General features: G+C 38.4%; 2 protein-coding genes across 2 annotated transcripts in view; one reads left to right on the top strand and one right to left on the bottom strand.

Annotated features, from left to right (window-relative positions):
• Positions 1–13,804, bottom strand: part of QRSL1 (glutaminyl-tRNA amidotransferase subunit QRSL1) — a 30,563-nt gene extending 16,759 nt beyond the window's left edge. The window contains 5 exon segments of the mRNA XM_023727715.1: positions 609–705; positions 2,675–2,773; positions 3,091–3,250; positions 13,242–13,565; positions 13,766–13,804. Coding sequence (XP_023583483.1) covers positions 609–705; positions 2,675–2,773; positions 3,091–3,250; positions 13,242–13,565; positions 13,766–13,804 — 719 coding nt within the window.
• The window catches only part of RTN4IP1 (reticulon 4 interacting protein 1), a 54,737-nt gene continuing 42,151 nt past the window's right edge, over positions 13,554–26,139 (top strand). Inside the window, exons 1-4 of the mRNA XM_004372435.2 lie at positions 13,554–14,156; positions 19,485–19,636; positions 20,426–20,494; positions 21,400–21,524. Coding sequence (XP_004372492.1) covers positions 13,877–14,156; positions 19,485–19,636; positions 20,426–20,494; positions 21,400–21,524 — 626 coding nt within the window. The 5' untranslated portion in view covers positions 13,554–13,876. The remainder of the gene's footprint in view (positions 14,157–19,484; positions 19,637–20,425; positions 20,495–21,399; positions 21,525–26,139) is intronic.

The following is a 26,139-nucleotide window of genomic DNA, read 5'->3' as shown; positions in this document are numbered from 1 at the left end:
CAATTCCTGGAGCCTTGTTTTTTGCCAATGTCTTCAGTGCAGCTTGGACTTCTTCCTTCAGTACTATCAGTTCCCGATCATATGCTATCTCCTGAAATGGTTGAATGTCGATCAATTCTTTTTGATATAATGATTCTGTGTATTCCTTCCATCCTCTTTTGATGCTTCCTGAGTCATTTAATATTTTCCCCATAGAATCCTTCACTATTGCAACTTGAGGCATGAATTTTTTCTTCAGTTCTTTGAGCTTTAGAAATGTCAAGTGTGTTCTTCCCTTTTGATTTTCTATCTCCAGCTCTTTGTATATGTCATTATAATACTCTGTCATCTTGAGCTGCCCTTTGGAATCTTCTGTTCAATTCTTTTATTTCATCAATATGTCTATTAGACAATCACATATAGTCTCAGAGAAGAACTGAGAAACTGGACTTAGTTCTTGTTGTTAAATGGCATCGAGTCGGTTCTGACTCATAGCAACCCTATGAACAACAGAACTGGCATTAGAGTCCTCAAAAAAATCATCTTACTGCTTTTAGGTACTTTCATTTAATGGACTTAAAGACACCAGTGGAAGGAATATAAGAGAAGAAAATTTCAATTTTACTTACCCCATAGCAAACTCATCTAAATTTGTTTTTCCCATAAGTAGAGCTCCTTGATCCAACAACTTCTGAACTACTGTGGCATTATAAGGTGGTACATAACCTAAAAAAAATTCAGTTCTTTTTATTATAAGAGAAAAAACAGTGAACATGTAAATCATAGGCAGAGAGCAAATACAATTTCAAATAGTGACTAAGCAGTTTACTCATACTTGTATTTTTAAATTTTCCTTAATTTGAGTAGTAGGCTGCACTTTCTTCCAAGAGTTAATTTTTTCTATCACTACCTATTATGTTTTTTCAAAAGATAGTCTGTTACTGTATTTTTTCCAAATGATAGTCTGTATAGTCATCATTTTTATAATCTAAAAACACTGACTTCAACAGCTGTTGTTATTGCTGTTAGGTGCCATTGAGTCAGTTCTAACTCATAGCGACCATATGAACAACAGAACAAAACACTGCCTGGTCCTGTACCATCCTCACAATCATTGCTATGTTTGAGCCCACTGTTGCAGCCACTGTGTCAATCTATCTCGTTGAGGGTCTTCCTCTTTTTTGCTGACCCTCTGCTTTACCAAGCATGACGTCCTTCTCCAGGGACTCCAAACTACATGAGACAATGTCTTGCCATCGTCGCTTCTCAAGAGCATTCTGGCTGTACTTCTTCCAAGACAGATTTGTTCGTTCTTCTGGCAGTCCATAGTATATTCAATATTCTTCATCAACACCATAATTCAAAGGCGTCAATTCTTCTTCTGTCTTCCTTAGTCATTGCTCAGCTTTTGCATGCATATGAGGTGATTGAAAACACCATGGCTTGAGTCAGGCACACCTTAAGTCTTCAAGGCAACATCTTTGCTTTTTTAACACTTTAAAGAGGTCTTTTGCAGCAGATTTGCCCAATGCAACACACTGTTTGATTTCTTAACTGCTGCTTCCATGAGCACTGATTGTGGATCCAAGTAAAATAAAATCCTTGACAACTTCAATCTTTTCTCTGTTCACGACAATGTTGCTTATTGGTTCAGTTGTGAGGATTTTTGTTTTATGTTGAGGTGCAACCCATACTAAAAGCTGTAGTCTTAGATCTTCATCAGTAGTTAAGTGCTTCAAGTCACTTTCACTTTCAGCAAGCAAAGTTGCGTCATCTGCATAATGCAGGTTGTTAATGAGTCTTCCTCCAATCCTGATGCCCCATTCTTCTTCATATAGTCCAGTTTCTCAGATTATTTGCTCAGCGTACAGATTGAATAAGTACAGTAAAAGGATACAACCCTGATGCACACCTTTCCTGACTTTAGACCACACGGTAGCCCCTTGTTCTGTTCAAACGACTGCCTTTTGGTCTATGTACAGGTTTCTCATGAGCACAATTAAGTGTTCTGGAATTCCCATTCTTCGCAATGTTATTCATAATTTGTTATGATCCACAGAGACAAATGCCTTTGCATTGACAATAAAACACAGGTAAACATCTTTCTGGTATTTTCTGCTTTCAGCCAAGATCCATCTGACTTCAACAGTTAGTACTATAAAATATTACATGACAGTCAGTGATGTACTTAATTCATTTGGAACTAATAGTAAATTATTATTTTGTTCACTGTACTGGACTTTTTCTTCCTAGAGATGCTATATATATATATATCACAAAGCAATTTTTACATATTTTCTGGTAGAAATAGATTTTTATTCTCAATTAAAATCTCCTCTATCTATTGGAAAGCTTTAGTGCATATTCCAAAGCAATTAACAAAAGTCCACACTTCAGATTTATTTCCATGTTATCAATGAGCTGGAGTTAGAAGGTGACTTAATATATTTGTGGTGATCAGGTATTGGGCCTCCAACTTCCAAAGTCAGATTCATTCACTAAGCTGGTTTGCCTCTGAAGAATAATTCTGCATTTTGAAAGAGTAAATAGTAAAAAAGATGATATTCTATCCCAAGTATTTCCTTGGAAGATATAGCTAGTCTGAGGTTATCTTGGCATTTTAGTATTTGGTAATTTAAACTGAATAGTACCTATTTTTTTTAAATTGTTAATACTCAAATCAGTTATATCTTACCTTTCAGCATGTTTGATGCACATGTTGTCTCAATGCCAGATGTGCTGAAGTTGTCTTTTACTGCAACAGGAATTCCATCTAAATCCCCAAGTGACTGACCTAGGTTAAAAAGCCATGGGAGTGACAGGAGATAATAGCCCAAAATATAAAGACAATAATACTAGATGTTACAATAGCTACTAAATACATATAAAAATGTGCCTTAAGAAATCAAATTTTGGTTAGAAATTGTTACAGTTGGACATTACAAAGCGTCATATATCTATTAGCCTCATTTTTATTATACCTCATGGCAAGTTCTTTAAATAAGAGTATATTATATGTTGAAAGCTTCACTTGCCAAATGGAGACTGTTACATCCAGTTAAACTCCTTCTCTGGAGGTATAACAATTAAGTATAATTAAAAGTCATTTACCTTTTGCATATCTCTTCTCTGATTCTTCAGCTTGCTTTAGGGCCACCTCTTCTGTTACAGTAATGTAAGCATTAAGAAACTTCGTCTTCTTGATCAGAGAGAGACATTTCTGACAGAGCTCTGTTGGAGTAATTTGGCCTTTCTTCAGACCTGCAGAAACCTACAGTACACATAATTCAAAAACCCTTTAATGAGTCTGCAGAAGTTTCAAATATTATACTGAGGGGGGCAGAAAGAGTGGTAAGTAAACTTTGAAGTGAGGTTTGGGTTCAAAATCAAGAGAAACTATCAACTCTACACTAAGTGTAGTGAATTGAAAGGTAATGCATTGTTCAGTTTAACGGTTTACACTCACCTACTAACCTAAAGGCTGTCAGTTTGAACCCACTCAGCAGCACCACAGAAGAAAGGTCTGGCGATCTGCTTCTATAAAGATTACAGCCAAGAAAACACTGTGAAGCAGCACTACTCTGTAACACACAGGATCGCCATAAGTCAGAATCAACTCGGTACCTGGTTTGGTTTTTTGTTTTTTAGGAGGACATGACTGTCATCTCCCTAGTTGAACAACTTTTTTTCTAAATCATGCTTATACAAACAAAAGCAGTAGTTTAGGTTAGCCATACTGTTCAAAGGAAGTAGGGGCCCAGCACAGGTAAAGGATGGGTTGGGATAGATCACATATGGAGGGAAGCTTAGCTACAGCACAGGCAATCCAGAATGAAAAGAGAGAAATGAACTAGACCCTACAAGATTTTATGGCTCTAAATAAGATCTTCAGACCTACTGCAGAATTCAAGCAAGAGCCACTATCAACTAAGAGAAATGTTTATAAAATATGGGTTTAAAAGCAAACTGGAAACAAACTTTTCAGCATTCTGTCTTTGATGCACTGGTAAGGCTAGTAAAGAAAGCATTAAAATAAGCTGCATTACAAGTGACCAGAAGCTGTATATTGAAAGTAAGTGAAGTATGAGGTGAAGTGATGACTATTTAGTATTTCCTATTAAACCCCAAACCCAAATCTTTTGCCTTGAGGTCAATTCTGATTCATAGCAGCCTCACAGGACAGAGTAGAACTGTCCCATAGGGTTTCCAAAGAGCAGCTGGTGGATTTGAACTGCTGATCTTTGGTTAGCAGCCATAGCACTTAACCACGGGGCCACTGGAGCCCCAATATTTCCTATAGAAAGTAGAAATAATATGTAGTAGTCACTAATCGGGGCCCTAGTGGTACAGTGGTTAAGAGCTACAGCTGCTAATCAAAAGGCTGACAGTTTGAATTCACCAGCTGCTCCGTGGAAACCCTGCGGGGCAGTTCTCCTCTGTTTTACAGTGTCGCTGTGAGTCGGAATTGACTTGATGGCAGTGGGTTTTTGGTTAGTCACTAATCAGATAAAGACATCCTTGGGTGGTACAATTAGTTAAAGTCTGTTAACCCAACGGTTGGTGTTCAAGTTCACCCAGAGATGCCTTGGAAAAAAATGCCTGGAGATCTACTTCTGAAAAAACCAGCCATTGAAAACCCTATGGAACACAGTTCTACTTTGACACGTATCGAGTAGCCATGAGTTGGAAAAGACCTGATGGCAACTGGAAAAAAAAAAGAAATCGGATAAAAGGAATGAGTAACAAAAAGTCAAAGATGATACCCAAGCTTTGGAGATTATATGAAAAGGTAGGTGGCTAAGGTGGGAGCTCAGAGGCAAGCGGGCTGGGAGAAGGAATAATATTGAGAGTGTTTAACCAAGAGCCAGGCATTGTTGCTTCATAGCAACCACCTAAATTAGGTATTCTTCACTTACAGGTGAAGAGACTGAGGTTCAGAGAGGTTAAGTGATTTGTCCAAAGTCACAAAAATAGTAAAGGTTAGAAGTGACTTCCTAACCCATGCTCTTAACCATTTCTATCTCTACACTACTGGAAGTTTATGCTTAGTTTTCCTCCAAGTTGATTATGCATTTTTGCATGGACATGTCCTATATGCACCAAGCAACAGAGTTTGTATTTGAAGGGAAAATCTGTAAATGATCTGCTCTCTGCTGTTATGTCATCAAAGCAATGCCAATCTTAGGGTTGAGGGTTTTAAATGAGAAAAGCAGTGGGAATAGGCCATCAAGAGGACCCCTAATGCTAACGGACAAGTGGAGGAAAAGGAACTGCCATAGGGCGCCTGCCAGGAGTGAATGAGGAATGTAGAGGGGCAGCTATGTTTGGCTTAAAGGAGGTAAGGTAGTGAATAGTTTGCATGAAATGTAAACTGTTTAGAAGCAAAGGCCTGGAAAGAAAGAAAAGGCAACAGTGTATTCTAATACTGTGAATGTGGAGTGGGAAGAAAGGGGGCAGTGGAGGCTGTGGAAGAGAATAGAAACTAGCAAAAACCCAAAGTCGGAAGAGACAGAGAGCTATATAACCAGTTGCCATCAAGTAGATTCCAACTCATGGTGACCCCACGTGTTTCAGAATAGAACTGTGCTCCATAGCGTTTTCAATGGCTGTGATCTTTAAGTAGATTGCCAGGTCTTTCTTCCAATGTGCCTCTGGGTGGGTTCAAACCACCAACCTTCCTGCTGGCAGCCAAGTGCTTAAACCATTTGTGCCACCCAGGGGCCCTAGAAAGGTATATAGGCATGCCTATCCCATGGTAAAATTGTAATAATGAGGGAAATTGTGTCTGTCACTTTCTCTTCTTCCTTGATTCCCCTCAAGTCCTCTAATGCCTACTATCCTCAAGCTGTTTTCTGACTTGCCAAATGGCATAATAATAAGAGCTAGGGAGCTACAATTGTGGTTAAAAGCATAAGAAATGAGATTGTCTAAGAGCACTCCATTCAAATAGTGCAAATAGTGCTGATCTTTGTTAGGACCATTTTCAGGACACCCGTATCTGTGAGAACTAAAAAGGAAATTGGAGGAGAGAAACGAAAACATAGTGAAAGGATTCAGAAGATGCTAAATTGCTAGAAAGGAGTGAGCATAGGAGTACGGACTATGAATATACAGCTCTCATGGGAAAAACTGAAGGGTTCATATTTGAATAGAGACAAAGTCAACTTGAAAATTTTTTCTTTTCTTTCTTTCTTTTTTTTTTTTTTTAAAAAAAAGAGTTCTCTTTACTTTCTTTTCTCCAATGGAAACCAGGCTTTCCTGTGCAGCCATATCAATGTTTCCTCCTCTTCATCTCCCATTCTCATTCTCCTTCCACTTCCCTCCGTTTTTACTGAAGTCATTTGAAGACACTAAGAAGGTTCTTCTCCTTTCTTAAGGGATGGCTGCTTTCTCCTACCTTCCATGTACCACAGAGTCTGGTGGTAGTGGAGGTAGGGATGTGGGCAGGTGTCCTCCTTGTTTCTCAATGCCTTGCAAAATGTATCTACTCTCTTTTCCACCAAAAATTCTAGCTCACCTGAAGCACCTGGAATAGCTTATATCACTCTCCCTGGTGTGTTAATCTACAATCTCCCTGGCACTGCCTTTCGTTCATTAAACATTTTTGCATCTAATGCACTGTAATCTTTACTATGGCTCTCGTTATCATTCTTGTTGACTTTAAACTCCAAGTTCATGTGGACTGACACCTGACCTCCTCAATTCCTTGACCTCATTTCCTCACTTCCCATGGTCATAGACTAGACTACACTGTTACCACTAACTATATAATCATCTGAGTCTCGATGCTACTCATCAACTCTCTGACCATCAACTCCTGTCCTTCCAGCTCATTTACTCTACTCCATTCCAGTAATTATTTGACCTCATAGAGACCTCTGAGGTCATACCATTTTGTCACTAATCATCACTGTTCACTCTGCCCGGTCCTATGCCATCCTCACAATTGTTATGCTTGAGCTCATCGTTGTAGACACTGTCAATCCATCTCATTGAGGGTCTTCCTCTCTTTCACTGACTCTCTACTTTACCAAGCATGATGTCCTTCTCCAGGGATCATTTCCTTTAGCTCCTTATGCAGCTGAGATTCCATAATCTATCACTACAATTATCTATGACTACATACATAACCTATTACTACAATTACTTTCTTGCATACGGTCTCAACTGTCTTGCTCCTTTATCCTTCCACGGGTAAAACCTTAACTTTGCCTATACTGTATCTGCACCTAAACAGATAAATATGATTGGAGTAAACGAGACTATTGTGCTAACTCATTTCACATTAAATTTATGACCATTAATGCCAATACTTTTTTCAACAACTATGCACATGGACCTCACTGAATGGTTTGTACAGGAATAAAATCTACTACATCCGTGGAAAGAGACGATGGAGAAGCTCAATATTATCAGTCAAGGCAAAGCCAGGGGCTGACTAGGGAATACACTATCAATTCTCATATTCAAGTTGAAGTTGAAGTTGAAGAAAAATCAAGTTCAAGAGAACCAAAGTACAACCTTGAAAACATCCTGCCTGAATTTAGAGACCATATCAAGAATAGCTTTGACGCACTGCACACTAATGACCAAAGACCAGAAGAGTTGTGGAATGACATCAAGGACATCATAGATGAAGAAAGTAAAAGGTCATTAAAAAGACGGGAAAGAAAGAAAAGACAAAAATGGATGTTAGAAGAGACTCTGAAACTTGCTCTTGAGCACAGAGCAGCTAAAGTGAACAGAAGAAATGATGAAGTAAAAGACTTTAGCAGAAGATTTCAAAGGGCAGCTGAAGATGACAAAGCAAAGTGTTATGATCAAATGTGCAAAGACTTAGAGTTAGAAAACCAAACGAGAAGAACATGATCTGCAATTCTCAAGCTGAAAGACCTGAAGAGAAAATTCAAGTCTTGAGTCACAATATTGAAAGATTCTATGGACAAAAATTGAATGACGCAGGAAGCATCAAAAGAAGATGGAAGAATACACAGAATTATTATACCCAAAAGATTGGTCGATGTTCAACCACTTCAGGAGATAGCATATGATCAGGAACCGATGGTACTGAAGGAAGAAGTCCAAGCTGCACTGCAGGCACTGGTGAAAAACAAGGTTCCAGGAATTGACAGAATATAAATTGAAAGATGTTTCAGCAAACGGATGCAGTGCTGGAAGTGCTCACTCATCTATGCCAAGAAATTTGGAAGACAGATACGTGGCCAACCAACTGGAAGAGATCTATATTTGTGTTCATTCCAAAGAAAGGCAAACAAACAGAATGCAGAAATTACTGAACAAATATCATTAATATCACACGCTAGCAAAATTTTGCTGAAGAATTGCCAGAAGTTCAAGCCGGATTCAGAAGAGGAAGTGGAATGAGGGATACCATGGTGATGGCAGATGGATCTTAGCTGAAAGTAGAGAATCATAAAGATGTTTACCTGTGTTTTATTGACTAAGAAAAGGCATTCGACTGTATGGATCATAACAAATTATGGATAACACTGGCAAGAACGGGAATTCCAGAACACTTAGTTGTACTCATGTGGAACCTGTACTGGATCTAGAGGCAGTCATTCGAACAGAACAAGGGGATACTGCACAGTTTAAAACTGGAGAAGGTGTGTGGTAGGGTTGTATTCTTTCACCTTACTTATCCAATCTGTATGCTGAACAAATAATCCAAAAAGCTAGGCTACATGATGAAGAATGCAGCATGAGGACTGGAGGAAGACTGATTAACAACCTGAGATATGCAGATGACACAACCTTGCTTACTGAAAGTGAAGATGACTTCAGGCCTTTACTGATGAAGGTAAAAGACTACTGCCTTCAGTATGGATTACTCCTTAACACAAAGACAACAAAAATCCTCACAACTAGACCAATAAGCAATATCATGATAAACAGAGAAAATATGGACGTCGTCAAGGATTTCATTTTACTTGGATCCACAATCAATGCTCATGGAAGCAGTAGTGAAGAAAACAAACAACAAAGTACTGCATTTGGGCAAATCTGCTACAAAAGACATCTTTAAAGTGTTAAAAAGCAAAGATGTCACTTTAATGACTAAGGTGTGCCTGACTAAAGCCAGATATTTTCACTTGCTTCATATGCATGCAAAAGCTGGACAATGAAAAAGGAAGACAAAAGAAGAACTGAAGCAGTTGAACTGTGTTGGCAAAGAATACTGAATACACCATGGACTGCCACAAGAACAAACAAAACTGTCTTGGAGAAAGTATAGCCAGAATGCTTCTTAGAAGTAAGATGGCAAGACTTCGTCTTACTTACTTTGGACATGTCATCAGCAGTGACCAATTGCTGAAGAAGGACATCATGCTTCGTATAGTAGAGGGTCACAGAAAAAGAGGAAGAACTTCAGTAAGATGGATTGACACAGTGGCTGCAACAATGGGTCCAAACATAGCAACGGTTGTGAGGATGGCACAGAACCAGGCAACATTTCCTTCTGTTGTATATAAGGTCACTGTGAGTTGGAGCAGACTCGATGGCACCTAACAACAACAACATCATATGAGTACTTAGCCCTACCCAAAAAGCCTACTACTTTGGTCAACTTGCATTCCTATTCTCCCAGAAAAGGATTTCACACATTTTCCTTTCTCCTTTAATCTCTAACAATGCTTCTCTACCTCACTTTTAGTCCATGTCTTGGGAAAAATGGAGGCAATCAGAAGAGAAGTTTGTGTCTTCCCAGTATCAAATCTACCAACCTACCTTCATCTATATCTATATACTCTGCCTTCTGTCCCATAAAAAACAACAAGCTGCCTGTGTTCCTAAGACCAAACCTCCCATCTGCATAGTAGATCCCAACCCCTCTTGCTCCCATTATCTCCTCTCTCTCTCCTACATCAATTTCCTCCTTTGTTGTTGTTAGGTGCTGTTGAGTTGGTTCTGACTCATAGTGACCCTGCGTACAACAGAATGAAACACTGCCTGGTCATATGCCATCCTCACAATTGTTATGCTTGAGCTCATCGTTGTAGACACTGTCAATCCATCTCATTGAGGGTCTTCCTCTCTTTCACTGACTCTCTGCTTTACCAAGCATGATGTCCTTCTCCAAGGATCATTTCCTTTAGCATATAAATATTCTTGAATATTGCCCATCTTAAATATACTCTCACTGGACCCCACTGCCTGCCTGACTTGCCTGTTTCTCTGCTTCTTTAAAGCAAAATTTCTCAAAGAATCTGTCTATATTTAATGTTTCCACTTCCTCATCTCCTATTCTCATTCTCTTCCCTCCCCTTGAAAACTAATGTGAGTCTTTACTGAAGTCATTTGAAGACAATAAGAAGGTGATTTTACAGGTCAAATAATAAAATTTCTTTAAAGTTCTTTAGACAGTTCTCTTTCTTTCCAGAGTTCCAGTCCTCTTAGAAGGTACCCAAATCTCTCCTCATGCTCTGTGGTATCTGGCTTGTCCCATTTGCATGGCCAGCTAACACCTGTGGGAGGCAGAATTCTAAGATGGTGCCCTAGATACACTGGGATCATGCCACAGAAGAGGAAGGCAAAAGGGAGACTCTCCCTTCCTGATGTATCTGGGTAAAATTTACAAATAGGAATTTTATCTCCTATTTGACATTTTACCTCCTCTTAGTGCTCACTCCCAGAATTCCTCTGTTGCCCTATATCTCCACCTAGGTTCCCAATATTGCCTCAAAACTCCCTAATTTCCAGCCCCTCAACCCTAATTTCCTCCCCAGTAAAATTTTCCTGTCTTTAATTGATTACCTCAACTGAGTGTTAAGAAGGAGATAAATCTGATTGAACCATTATAATTTACGACAACGGGTGAATAAATCATTCAACCATCCCTGGAATCTTTACATATTTAAAAGAGAGAAATGTGTATTAAATCAATCAGCCTCTAATTGGTAGAATTTGGGGCAGCAGTGCAGTGATATGGGAAAAAAAACTAACAGAGTAGACAAAAGATATTTGGGGGGCTGTGAAAATAACGACCAAGTAATGCTTTGCACATAGCAGGCATCAATAAATATTTGTTAAAGGACTGATTAAGTTGAAGAAATCATGCCAAAACAACCTAGTGGTCTTCCCTAGGGGTAGCTCACCTGCATAGTTCTTTTTTTTTTCCCCCATGAAGCTAAAGTTGGTTTTTACAATGGCTCACTTAGCAAGGTTAGGAAGGGGTGGCACAAAGAAGGTGGTGTTTAAGGTAAGAGGGCAGGAAAAGGAGACACTGTACCATATTTTTATAGGTTGGGTTTTGTTTTAAAACAAGTGTTTTTTTTTTTCTTAGAACAAATTGGATTTTTCACTGACAGTACAGGCCAGATGCAATCTAAAATGGTAAAGCATTAACGTATTTTGGGCAAAAACTATTTATTATTTAGTCTGTGGATTTAAAGTTCTCATTACAATTTATACCTTTTTAAGACTGCCAACCTGGAAAAAAAAAGACTTCCCAGGTAGAGGTACAAAAGGAATATTGAAGGCAAGATAGTTTACTTGGAGGCCGAGTTAAACCATATACACACAGATCTAAGTAGGTCTAGTGTGGAACAAAGTTGTAGTTTTAACCAGGGTCTTAGGTGATTCTGACAGCAGTTGGCCTGCAGACAGTTCTAGAGGTTAGGAGATCTGGGCTAGTGAGGAAGGAGACCTGAATTAAAGCCACAGTAGCAGGGACAAAGTAAGAGAAGAGATTTCAGACATATTTACAAGACAGAATTAACGGTCATTATGAGTTGGAATTGACTTGACGGCAACATGTCATGCATTGAATTGTGTCCCCCAAAAATATGTGTCAACTTGGTTAGGCCACGATTCCCAGTATTGTGTGGTTGTCCTCCATTTTGTGATTGATGTAATTTTCCTATGTGTTGTAAACCCTAATCTCTGCCTGTAGTTAATGAGGCAAGATTGGGTTATAATAAGGAGGATTAGGGTGGGATGTAACACCCTTACTCAGGTCACATCCCTGATCCAATGTAAAGGGAGTTTCCCTGGGGTGTGGTCTGCATCACCTTTTAGCTTATAAGAGATAAAGGAAAGAGAAGTGAGCAGAGAGTTGGGGACCTCATACCACCAATAAAGAAGCACTGGGTGCATAGCCTATCCTTTCGACCCAGGGTCCCTGCACTGAGAAGCTCCTAGACCAGGGGAAGACTAAGCACAAGGACCTCCTGCAGAGCTGACAGAGAGAGAAAGACTTCCCCTGGAGGTGACACCCTAAATTTGGACTTACAGCCTACTAGACTATGAGAGAATACATTCTCTTTGTTAAAGTCATCCACTTATGGTTATTTGTTATAGCAGCACTGGATGACTAAGACAAACGGGTTTGATTTTTTTTGGTTTTGGTGGTGCAGTGGCTAAGCCCTCGGTTGGGTCGGTGGAACACACCAGCCGCTCTGCAGGAGAAAGATGTGGTAGTCTGCGTCTGCAAAGATTACAAAAAACCAAACCAAATCCACTGCTGTCCAGTCGATTCTGACTCACAGCGACTCTAAAGGATAGAGTAAAACTACACTGGCTCCATGGCAACTGGTAGTGATTTACTAGACATGACTGGGACAGTGGGATAATTGTTCCATTAAAGCGAGATTAAGAACTCAAAAGGATCAAGTTTTCTGGGTTTAAGATGGGAGTTGAGAGGGTAACGGTGGTTCTGTTACAACGATGGATTCCACCTTAGACAAGTTTGAGAAGCTTATGGGATATTTGGAAGGCATTCATAAATATAACCTAGAGTTTCAAATACAATATCCAGGAAGTGCAAACACGGTTTAGGGAGTCACTGGTACCTGAACGGCAGTTAAACCCTAGAAATGAATACATCAAGAAAAAAAAATTTTACTTGTTTGCATTTTGCAAAATACGAATTTGCATCAGATGAGCGTCGGAAGAGAGACTAAAGACGACCAGCAAAATCTCCGTTATCTGGCAGACCCCACTCTGAGCCACCACCCGGAGGCCGACCCCACCCTGAGCAAACGAATAATCGCGAGAAGCCGGGTGAACGGTTCCCCTCTACAGCTCCGTGGTGCAGAGATCTCCTCTGCTGAAGTCCTAACCTCAGAAAGGTTATAGAGAATACAGCCGGAGGACCGAAAGGTCCAGATCCCTCACCCAGTTCAAGGGAAGTAGGCGGCAAGCCGGACCGAAATACGTGGTCAGGCCGGGAGACAGCTCGTCCACGGAGTCCACGAATCTTTCCGCCCTCCCCGGACCCTCAGTAGGCCAATCCCACTCACTTCTCGGAGTGTCCGGCCCAGCATGGTCTTCGTGCTCGGCCTGCCACCACAGGGGCTAGGTGACAAGGAGGAAAAACGATCGACGGCCACTGCCGATATTACATGCGCGCAGCCATCTTTGATTGTCGCTGAACATTTTAGCACCAAGTACTTGGATTGGTTGAATTGCAGCCTAGCAAATGATCCTTGCACGCGATTGGTTGGCTCTGCAAAGCGGACCCGGCAGCGAAGGAGAGCCGACCCGACAAGGAGACTCCGAGCTAAGGTCGCGGCGGGAACGCGGGACGGTCCGAAACTCGGTGGCGTCCGGGTCGCGAGCAGTGTCTACTTGTCCCTCCAAGGGCTCCTAGGACTGGAAGGGGTTTGGGGGGTGGGGTGCACACCTTTTTTTTTTAAGAGAGGTTAGGTCGGGGCGTAAGGGAAAATAGAATACGAACTGGAACGTTAAATGGAGCATTTCAGATGGCGAACAACAGGATAACAATTTCTTAGTCTATTTTCTTCAGTTGCTTCGTTAGGTTAACTTCATTTTTTGAATGCTCAATTTTGAAATCGGCTAGCATGTTTGGCAGAATTTGACGGAATTCAGGAGTAAAAGTTTTATCGAATACAAGTGCATTTTAGTTGGGACACGCATGATGGAATTTCTGAAGAACTGTGTACTTAGAAGAAATGCATGCACTGCGGTTCACTTCTGGAGAAGCAAAACTGTACGAAAGACATCAGTAATTAGAAAGATTAGTACTACTTCTCCAAAGTGCACTGTCATGCCCGCTTGGGTGATAGATAAATATGGGAACAATGAAGTGCTTCGATTTACTCAGAACATGATGTTCCCTATCATACACTATCCAAATGAAGTCGTTATCAAAGTCCACGCTGCAAGTGTAAATCCTATAGATGTTAACATGAGAAGTAAGTTTTCAAAAGACGTTCTTCTCTACCTTTTTTTTTTTTTTTTAATTTAGGTTCTTCAGAGAATTTCATCAGGGATACAGTTTTAAAAGATCAATTGTTATTTGATTATACTTCTTTAACACAAAGGAATTATTTAGGTTTGTGACAGTATCTCAGCAAATATTTCCAAAATTTTTGAAATTGCCATGTTTGTGGTATACTTTAATCTTCTCAAAGTATAAGTTTGTATTGTTCCCATTCTTCTTTTTAAAATGTAAATTAGGACTTGAGAGTTGTGTCTACGGCTAACTTTCTGGCATACCCTTGTGGGAACTTTGTGATACCCTGAGTTCAGTCGCAGGTTTTGGAAGCAGGCTCATGTTTTCTCGTCAGCTCAGAATTTGTACTTTTTATAATAATTTCCTTGGCCTCTTTGCTCACATCTTCTTTTATTGACCTATGACTAAAGCAGCAGAACAGGAGGCCAGGATATGGACACAGTACTTTCCTCATTTCTGTGGTTGTCTCTGCCTTCAGCTATTTCCTACTCTGCTCCATCCTAAATGGTAATAATGTTATCTTCATTTCTGTTGGGAGATATTGACAAAATTTGGAGAGCACTATATTCCTTAAATATAGACTGTGCAATTGTATTTATTGAAGTACTGAAAAGACTGATTATTTGTGAATTATTTTAATTTCGGAAAATAATGACAAAAAATATTGCCAGTCTTAATATGGGAACCCAGCTACATCTTCTGAAGAAATCAAAAAAATGTCTTCTGGGATGATTGGTCAGTTAACCTCAGTGTTTTAAGTGCACTTCTGTATGCAGTTTAATTTAACAATGGGTCTGTGTTTTGAAGGGCTTGTGTGTAGACCTAAATTCTCCGCAACAGATTACCTCAATAATAATTCTGATGAACTATGTGAGATGAATTAAATTTCATTTTATGTACATATCCAATTACAAAATTAAAATTAATTTTGTGTAATTTATAGAAAAGTTGGAAAGTGTTGAGATTTTTACTTTTTATTTCCTTTTTTTTCCCCAGGAGTATTGTGATAGTTTAGGGCAGCAATTTTAAAATTTTTAGGTCTCAGGACCTCTTTACACCCTTAAAAATTGTTGAGCTTTTGTTTATGTGAGTTATAGCTATTGATATTTACTTTGTTAGAAATTTTAATACTTATTTATTAATTTGTTAAAAATGCAGTAAACACCTATGTGTTAACATTACAACATCAAATCAGAATAAAAATATGAAATGACTTAAAAATAATGACTGAAAGACAGCTACATATGTGAAGTGCTTAAACGTAATAATACTTGACAGAACATGGGTTCTACCTTGAAAAACCTTATAATGAAAAATAGCTGTATTTTCCAAAATAAATGTAGAGGGAAGTTTTGACATTTGCAAATCTCTTTACTGTCTAGTTTAATAAGATAACTGTATTTTCATATCTGCTTCTCCATTCAATCTATTGCAGTACGTCATTTGAAGTATATGAAGAAAAGCCAGCCCCACACAGATAGGTAGTCAGAAAAGAAAGGACTCCTTAGAGGTCTTGAAAATGTCTTGGGGACATACCAGACTTGGAGGACTGCCGGATTAGGGAAATAAAGTTGCGTTTCACGGTGGTTAAATCCTTTGATGACTCCAGCTTTGAATACCGTTATTGTTAATTTAGTGAATGTATCTAGACCTGTGCTGTCCACTGTAATAGCCAGTAGCCCGTGTGACTGTTGTGTATTTGAATTGACTGTTGTGCTGTGAATTGAGATGTGTAGTCAGTATAAAATGCACACTGGATTTCAGGGATTTAATACCAAAAAAAGAATGTAAAATGTCTCATTAAAAATTTTGTATTGATTACATGTTGAACTGATAGTATTTTGGATATGTTAAGTAAAATATTAAAATTAATTTCACTTGTTTTTACTTTTTTTAGTGGTTACTAGAAAATTTAAAATTACATGTATGGCTTGCATCATAATTCTATTGGACAGTGCTGATCTAGACAACGTGATGGAATAGCTATTACACATTGCTTTGAGGGAAAAAAGTGGGGAAAGACTTTAACTGTTACGGTAGATGTAGTTAGAAAGCTCTTTTAAGAATGAATTGAAATGATTTACTGTCATTGCCTCATGAAATCCACTTGTATTTTTGTTTCCTTTAAAGTAATAATTGCTACTAGTAGTTGGGCATGTTATTTTAAATTACATTATTTCTTTTACATTGGCCCTAGAGATAGTTTTTAAAGGATATGTCTTTAAGTGATAGCTTTATACCCAGTGATCAGTATTTTCTTCATCTCCTTGACTGTCGACTCTTGAAAGTAGATCCCATGCTCTGTCAATTACTACCTGTTTCAGTGCATCACAGATGTAGTCATTCAGTCATTATTTTTATGTCATTTTACATTTTCATTCTGACTTAATATTATAAACTTAAATTAGTATTTTATCTAGGGGTAGTTTTCGTATTTTGTCTTCATTTAGATTTGTTAGCTTTTTATTTCTTTGAATGTACAGTATGTGTGTAGGTTGTAATCTCAGTGGAATGGTTGCATTTGTATTTTTCTCGGCTGCTATTTAATAATATAATATTGTAACACATTTTGCTTTTTTATAGCATTCTTATGACATCTCAGTTTTTTTATGACTTGACTGAATAGTATTATTTGTAAATTATCCTGTTTTTTTTCTGCCGATCGATTCTTTTTGAGAATTTGTTATTGTTGTTGCAGAAGATATCTGCAATGACAGCTTGGGGAAATAAAATAATGAGTAGAAGATTGTAAACTGTAGGAGGCAGTTATTTCCCTTGACAAAGAAGCAAGAGACATGTCTACTTTATTTTGCAAGATGAAGGGCAGGCTCTTTTTTGGAGATGGCCACAACTGCTGAGTATAAATAATAAATCATAGAAATGGCTAAAGAAATGGATGGTCTTAAAAATAGGAGAGGGAAAAAAAACAGCCAACAGCATCATACCAACAAAGTTTGGTTTCTATAGATAGGATTAAAGTCTTTGAAAGTCTGATGACAGATACAAGATTTTTGAAATCATTTGTCCCAACTTTCTGAACTAGTCAAACTGGCAACTTCTATCAATGGGTTGAAGCTCTAAGGGCCCCTATTCATTTGTGTCACCAAGCAGGTTCTCAGTCACTACCAGCTGCATTGTGGATTTTAGAATCATTTAGACAGTACTAGTGAGCTAGCTGGAGCTACTCAGTTAAGACATCAGTGTATCAGGGTGACCAAGAAAACTGTTTAAGCAGCCTTGAGCTGTGAGCTCTGTATCTCATCCCTGAAACCTTTTTGTGGCTCTGAAACGGCAGCTAAAATTTGACATGGCTAAATGCCCACTTCTGTTGCTCAAATCACATAGGAATAATTGTTTAATTATGTTTCAGTAATGGAAAAGGAATGTTTCAGACAGGGTAAGTGAGACATATGACTTTTGTGAGTATTACATGTGAAGTTGTTCTTTTCTTCTAATGGAGTACACTCGTAACTAGCCAGTTGGCAAACGTGTAACGTTGGCATAATGGCCATCAGCTTAGATTTTCTGGGATGACCTCAACTTTCAAATACTTTCTCCCATGTGTCTTGATTTTTTTCTTAGAAAAACAACTTCTGTAAGCTACCCACCTGTCAGCACCTCTCCTCATGCCTTCTTACTCTCCTCCTGCTATGGGGATTAACTGTCTGGGCTACTCTCTAAATTCAACACTTCACTTGTGCGGTAGATCCCATCCCTCTCACCTACTCGGGTATTGGTCCAGCAATTCTGTCCTGCGTCATCAGTCTTTTCCTTTCTACTGCATGCTGTCATTTCTCCCCTCTTACAGATTAATCTTATAGATTTAAACACACACACACACACACACACACACACACACATACACACACTGAAAAATCCTCTCTCCATCTCATTTGCTGTCCTCCAGCTACGGCTCCAGTTCTCTGCTCCCTTTTATAGTAAAATTATTTGAAAGAGTTGAATTTTCTCCTGGTCTCCAATTCCTTTCTTCTTATTCTTTCTGAAACACACCATTCCACAGCAACTGCTCCAGTCAAGGTCACCATGGCCTCTATGTTGTTGAATCCAATCTTTTTTTTTTTTTTTAACCTAATAGCAGCTTTTGAGCTTATTTGAAAAACTATCTTCCGCATGAGCAGCATCTGACTTCTTTTAATGACCTTTACTTGGCTTTCAGGACACCTGTTACTTCTCTGGCCAGACCTTCCCAGGCTCCTTTTCTGGTTTCTCCTCATCCTTGGGGTCTAATGTTGTACGGCACCCAGCAGTGGGTGGAAGAGAAGGGAGACGTACAGAGTGGTTTAGTGATTCTGGAGCATAAATTGTGGGGCAGGGAGTGGTGCATGAGACTGGTGAGGTCCACAGGGTCCGTATCTTAGAGAGCCTCCCATACCAAAAATAATCTCCTAAATGATAGGGAGCCTTAGAAATATTTTAAGCTTGGGAGAAAATAACAGATGCTTTTGTGTTTTGGGAAAAGTCATTCTATATGATGAAGCCATGTAATAACCTACTTTGGATTACTGTAGATGGAGCAATTGATTTATTTAGACAAAATTATGATCAGAAGAATATTTTCAGTTCTATTTAACTGATAAGCAAATGTTCTTAAAATAAAAAAGATATATAATAAAGTAATTAACCTGTTTTAGCATATCAGAACACATACAGCCAAGTGGTTCTTTTCCACTTAGGAATCTATGCATAATTCCAAAGGTGTTCTCAGAACATTTTTTGAGGGGTGGGGACCATTACTTTTAGACCAGTGTCAGCATCCAATTATTTATATCCATGCCTTATTGTTTGTTAACTTCAAACAGCTTTAACATTTACCTTCTTCACCAGACTTGGTACCAACCAAACAAAATTTAAAAAGTGAGTGAATAAATTAATAAGGAACCATCTTCAAACTACAAAGTAAAACTGTATAAAAGAAAATACTTAAAGGTTCCGAAGACAGTTTCAAAATTCGAATTCCAAAAACATGTTGAGGAATGGTTAGCTTGTTAGCTGCCACTGAGTCAGCCCCCAACTCATGGTGACCCCATCCCGTGCACAACAGAATGAAACACTGCCCTGTCCTGCATCATCTCAGTGGTAGCTTTAGTTTAATAAGTGATTATAACTTTCTGACTAATTTTCTTTGAAGGGAGCAGCACTCACTGTTTTCCTGTGTAGTGGTAAATTGATTATTATCTAGAGGATCTAGAATTGTACCTGGCCTATAATCCTGTGGTAGTTTAAAAATTCTTACTTTAGGAGAAAACAGATAAATTGTGTTTTATAGGTGGTTATGGAGCTACGGCTTTAAATATGAAGCGTGATCCCTTACATATTAAAACCAAAGGAGAAGAATTTCCTCTGACTCTGGGTCGAGATGTCTCCGGTGTGATAATGGAGTGTGGTCTTGATGTGAAGTACTTCAAACCTGGAGATGAGGTGAGCTGTGAGTGCTGCTGCTCCTTTTCTAAATGTGGAAATTGCATTCTGCTTCTGAAAGTATGTTCCATAATGTTGACCTTTTTCTCTTTTTCAACCAGTGTACTGAGATTTGGCTAGAACCCTCATTTTCTCGATTCTGTTATTACAGTTTTCATAGACAATTCCAAAGTAGCTTGACTGTATTTGGGTTTTCTAAATCTGGTGCTTAAGAATTACAAGACTTTAAAATGTGTATGATTGGGATTCTTGTTTGTATAAAGAGCCTTTCATTTCTACCTAATGTATTAGGTGGTTTTGAAAATAGCTAAAGTTTAGTATAATCACATGTCACTTATCACTTGAACTTTTGTACCAAGAGATCATAACAAACTCATAATGATAGATGACACTGTTCTAATTGTTTTTCATAAAATAACTCATTTAATCCTTATGGAATAAGTACAATTAGGTCCATTTAACAGATGAGGAAGGGGAGCTATAGAGAGGTCCTGTGGCTAATAAGTGGTAGAGCCAGGACTCAAACCCCAGAGACTATGCTCTTACTGGTACTCTAATTAGTCAGTAAATGCAGCAAGGTATGCTAGCATCTGCTTTCAATATGGTTTGACTTGATAAATACAGAATAAATCTAAGTAATAAATTTATCAGATGTAGAAATAATTGTTTTGCCCAGTATATTGTTGCCTTGTGCTTTTTTCACAGGGTTAGGTATGTATTGGGGAGGACCATCGTGCTTAGCTGTGGTTAGCAGTGTCTGTTTGTAATGAAGTTGTGTGTGTGTTTCAGGTCTGGGCTGCAGTTCCTCCGTGGAAACAAGGCACTTTCTCAGAGTTTGTTGTAGTCAGTGGGAATGAGGTAACTCACCAATTCTATGCTGAAATGTAATTAGAAAGTATAAGCAAAGACTAAAAAATATATCTGACATAACTGGTTGTTTTTCAGATCGGGTTCATGTTTTATGGGGCAGTTTTGAAAGACTTAAGTTAGAGAATAGGAATTTTTAAAAGATTAACAAAGTATTTGATGTCATTTAATAACACCGCTTGCCACAGAGGTTATCTTTGCCTTGTGGAGCAGGGATTTGGAGTGAGATCTAGAAACCCTACTGTGTTTCTTACTTTTACCCAGTCTAGATAGTTGAAACCAAATATACCAAATGGAGAATAAAGATTAATCTTAAGCAGTGGCATGGAGTGTCAGGCTCTTTTGATTAACTTTAAAAACAGGAGGCTAATCAAATACAGTCGGGAGGCTTGATGACTTGAACAGAGAGAAAGTTTAACTTTGAGGAAATTGGCTAGAGAAGGGAGGGCAGAAAGGGAGAAAGGGGTGTTCTTGAGGTTAGAGAAAACCTGGAAAAATTATCTTCTAGTAAATAGGAGTAAAGGAAAGAAGGGGTCTAAAAAAAAAAAAAAATGGAATGTATCTGTAAGGGTTCAAGTTTTACTTGGATTTGTTTTAGTCAGTACTAACGGGTTTAAAGAATATGGTCTTTTTATAAAGAATGAAGTAGCTTAATAACCTGTATCTGATGATATAGGCTATAAAACATTTCAGAACCTCTGTGAGGCAGGTTGAGCTATTTGGAGACTATTCCTTCGGGATAATCTTGGAGTAGGATATGCAGTAACCACGGAACCTTGAAGAATTTTAGAGATTTGTCTGTGAAAATCGTTGGGTTTCTATGAAGGTGAATTACTTAATTTCATTCATCAGTTTGCAAGTCATTGCTTATTTTTGTCTGTTGTTTTCAAATCTAGGTCTCTCATAAGCCCAAATCACTCACTCATACTCAAGCTGCTTCTTTGCCATATGTGGCTCTCACAGCCTGGTCTGCCATAAACAAAATTGGTGGCCTGAATGAAAAGAATTGCACAGGAAAGCGGTAAGTATCAGTGGTTGCATCTAAACCTCCCTTTTTCCTCTAACATTTTTGCAGTAGATTTGTCACGAGCATTAATATTAGGATCATTTGCATGCACAGAATTGTGCTAACATTCTAGACAATTTCCAAGAACTCTGTATCAGTTTGCACTTTCTTAACCTCATTCTGTTGATTCTCAGTCCAGTCAAATGGATTTTTAAACTGAGATGTGTGAATAGGCTTCAGGAGTCTGAACCTTCTAAAATAAGGCAAAATTTCGTATGTGAATCTCTGGAAAAAGATCCATAGCTTTTGTCAGTTTACTGAAAAGGTTAAGAGTCATTCTGTAAAGTTTCTAAAGAATGGCATCAACATGCAGGTGTTTTTTTCCTACCACAGCTGTGAGTTGCTGTCACACTTGTGGATTTCTGTGAAAACCACATGTAAAGGGACTTCAAAAAATTGGTGAATATATTTGAATTCTCATAGAGTTAATGCCTGATATCCTTTAGGCCAATTCTAGTTCTTTGAGGTGTTGAGTGTATACTTATTTGTGTTAGCAACAATATAGGGAGTAGAAATGTCTTAGATGTACTTGAGTTCATATCCAAATTCTACCACTTTCTAGCTGTATAACCGAATGAGTCATTTCTATAAGTTTTATTTTAAGGATTAAGGAGATGATACATATAAAACTGGTGGTACAGGGTGTGGCACATGGGAGGCACTTAATAAATAGTGGTTTACTATTATTAGTTATGTGGTTATATTGTTGTTTGTATTTTAGAAGGTTGACATTAGGGAGTAAAATGACCTTATTTTTTGGCGGGAGGACTAGGTGGTTGTTAATTGCCGTCAGGTTGATTCCACCTCTTGGCAACTCCATGTGTTACAAAGTAGAACTATTCCATAGGGTTTTCAAGTCTGTGACCTTTTGGAAGCAGATCTCCAGGCCTGTTTTCCAAGGAGCCTCTGGGTGGCTTAGAACCACCAACCTTTCGGCTAGTAGTCGAGCTACGCTAGAACCATTAATGATAGTAGTAAAGGAGAGAGCTGTAGATCAAATTTAATAAAATAACTTGTTTTTTTTTGCTTACTAAGGATTGTGCAGGTAAGAAGATCTAAAGTCTGAGTAATTCTGTACTCCTGTTCTTGGGAGACATTGCACTTTACATTTAACGTGTTGTATAGCAGGCGATTGAATTTAATGAAAGTTTGCTAGATGTATTTCTGAGAGTGGTGTGAAGGCTTTTCACCTAATGAGGTGCTACCCATTTATCTAGAATCTGAGACAAATATTTATTCTAAAGGTCAACCTTGTTTATTTTTTAAGCTTTTGGGGCTTTTCTTTCTTAAAGGTACAATTTTGCTTGCTTTGTTTAAATTACGTTAGTTTGACAATATAGATTTTTCTAACGGTTTGTCTTAGTTAATAACCTTGCAAAAATTGTATTCAAGATTTTTAAACCCTTAATTATAATTGTAGGCTGTGCAAAGGCATTGATGTTTTATTGTTTGTTTTTCTTAAAAACATTAGGCTTTGTACGCCTGCATGACTGTGTGAACTCTGGTTAAATGGCCCCTGTTCCTTTTGCCTGGTGGGGGCTCCCAGGTATACATTTTTCAGTATGCTGTAGAAAACAATCTAGAGAAAAAGATCTGGCTGTCTCTTCTCAGATGCATAGGTGTATGCCCCCAGTCTGTTGATGACTTTTTGGGTAATTCTTTACTACTGTGTTACTGTCTGTTTAAGCAGGGGGGGTTTGGAACTGGGAAGCTGGAGCCCTGGGTCCTGCTCTCCACTCTGTCACTAACTAACCTGCTGACCATATGCATGCTATTAACGGTCTCTCTCCAGTTTCCACTGAGTGTGAAACAGGGTAGGTTATGGGGAGTGCTTTGAGAAGTAGAAAGTTCTCTACTTCATAAGGCGATTATGTACTATATTGAGTGTGTCTGTTTCCTTGTTTTAGCCACATGCTAACCGAACTACAGTGCAATCCCTTATGATGAGCCTCGCTGGCTTGCATTCCTATGTGTGTAGTAATCTGAAGGGTGCTTATTCCTGAGCTGCAGTGAGAGCCTGGCACTTGTGTATTCTGAAATTTCAGTTTACTGAAATTGCTACACATGAATAGTAATTATTTGAGAATCATATGAGCGATGTGAGCACATTAAAAATAAATATAGAAATTTTTTTAAATGAAGAAATTATTATAGTGGTACTTTATTGTACTTAAATTCAGAGGTCCCAGTGTCCAAAGTGGCTTGTGTGTCTTAATTTGACTATTCATTGTGATTGGTGGAGCATGTTTTGCCTTCTCTAAATAATACTTTTTTTTTTTCCTGTTAGCTACTGGCATTAAAGCGTGCTTTAGTCTGCAGAAAACAGGCCAGTGTTTATTATCAAGAACTGACAGTCTGTTTTTTTTCTAACCAGTTATTTAAAAAATTATCCCAGCTAACAATTACAAAAACATCCATCAGCACCTTGGAAGATTTAATAGGATTTCTATGCAACAAACAGCTTTTTGAAACTAAGACGAAGCCTTCTAAGGGTTCGGTGGTATTTATTTTTCCCTTCTTTGTTATGTAATTATATGTCTGCAACAACTGAGAATCAGTGGTCCAAGGGGTAATTTAATCTTGAGGTTTTGATATCATGTCATTTTTGCCCACACATTTTTATTACTAGAAAGTGTCAAGTGAAATTATTTCCTTGTTATCAGTCCAACTATAGTTTCTTCATGCCTTATTTAGTAGGACACATAGTTAGCTTAGTGCCCTCAAGATTAATAGAACTTTTAAATAAAATTGTTACACTTGATTTTTTTTTAGTGCGATATGTATGATCTGATGGTTATATTTATTGATAGTGTCATGATTGTTGTAGGGGAAGAACATCACAAAGTTGAGTAAAGCAAAAAGAAAGTTTTATTCAGCATATATTCAAAAGGCAAAAGTGGGAAACGGACAACCATGCTGCCAGAGCCATGTCTGCCTGAGTCCAAGGAAATATCACAGAACAGACAAAAGTGGGAAAATGGACAAGCATGCTGCTAGAGCCATGTCTGCCCAAGTCCAAAGAATATTACAGAACAGACAAGAATGGGAAAACGGACAAGCATGCTGCCACAGCCTGTCTGCCCAAGTCCAAAGACCATTACAGAATCATCAGTATGTATTAACATTACAAATGGGAAAAAACATTGAAAGCTTCACCTTTTCACAGATTGGCTAGAAACTGTGATCCTACATTCTGAATTGTCTTTCTTAACAATCACTGTTACAGGTTTCAGTAACCACAGTCAGGAGGGTCTTCGTTGGTCCAAGAAATTTATATTCACTAGATGCTAATAGAAAAAGAGTAGGAAGTCTTTTGTGTTCTGTTTGATTGGCGTTATGTGAAAGTTTCCCTAAGATATTTTCCAAGATTATCTTAGCTGTTATCTTTATACCTCAGGGCCCAGTTCATGTGTCCTTGTGAGCCCTTGTGAGCCCAGCTCCACCTGGATCACATTCTCTATGCTCAAGGACAGGGAATAATAACTCTAATATTATTTCCTAAATTATGATGCACTTGAATATTTCATGCTCTGCCTAGAATTCATCTCTTGCTGGGAAAGTTGTACTTCACTCTGTTTGACAGAAGTATTAGAAGGTGTTAGAAATTGAACCATTCCTCCTCCACAGCATAAATTTCACTTTTATATTGTGTACACTGGAAACTCAATGCAGTGAATATAGGAATCCCCTTCACAGCTTCTTTTTTGAGACTAAGTTTTATAACAGTAAACCTTGTCATGTCAGTGTAAATTAGGTGTCTAGTTAATTCTGTTTATAGAGTTAGAAAAAAAGGTTCAAACTAAAAAAATTGGATTTTTGCCCCCCCACCCCCGTGCATATATGGAGATTCAAATGACTGCCCAATCATTGAAACAGCTTCCTGCTCTCAGATGCCTTCTACTGCCTTTCTTTACCCTATTACCTACTTGTTTCTCCCCTCTCCATTCGCACCTCTCCTGTGGATTTTGGGTTTTCATTTGCACCTGACTAGGTTGTATGGTTAGAGGAATAGCGGGAAATAAAAAAGAAAAACCTTGTGGATTTTTACTTGCATAAAGAAATTTGTGACTTTGGAAAGAAAAGGAGAGCAAGGGTGGAGGGCTGTGGCCTGGCCAGTGTGATGCAAATGAATCTCTACTACTGGGGCCTTTCTCCAGGGAGCCCCAGGAGGGCTTGGTTAAGAATGGTTGAAAATTCTTGCCTGGCAATTTTTGTCTTGCAGATTATTTTTCTGGGTAAGCAGGGTAAGTATCTTTGAGGTTTAGAAGTCACTAACTCTTCAATTCATTGTAATCTAGCTTCCAACCTTGCCATTCAACTGCAGATGCTCTCACCATGGCCATAGCTGATAAAGTTGCCAAACCCAAGGGTGCTTTTCAGTTCTTGTTTTACTTTGACCTCTCTGAAGTATCTGGCACTGTTGACCACCTCTTCCTTCTTTTTTGGTTTTTATTTTTTTTATTTGTTGTACTTCAGGTGAAGTCTTACACAACAAATAGTTTCTCATGAAACAGTAGTACACATATTGTTTTATGACATTGGTTAACAACCCCACAACATGTCAACCCTC

This window comes from Trichechus manatus, unplaced genomic scaffold, assembly GCF_000243295.1.
Source record: "Trichechus manatus latirostris isolate Lorelei unplaced genomic scaffold, TriManLat1.0 scaffold00017, whole genome shotgun sequence".
Taxonomy (NCBI): domain Eukaryota; kingdom Metazoa; phylum Chordata; class Mammalia; order Sirenia; family Trichechidae; genus Trichechus; species Trichechus manatus.
The sequence above is the reverse complement of the archived record's forward strand: the minus strand, read 5'-3'. Positions and strand labels throughout refer to the sequence as shown.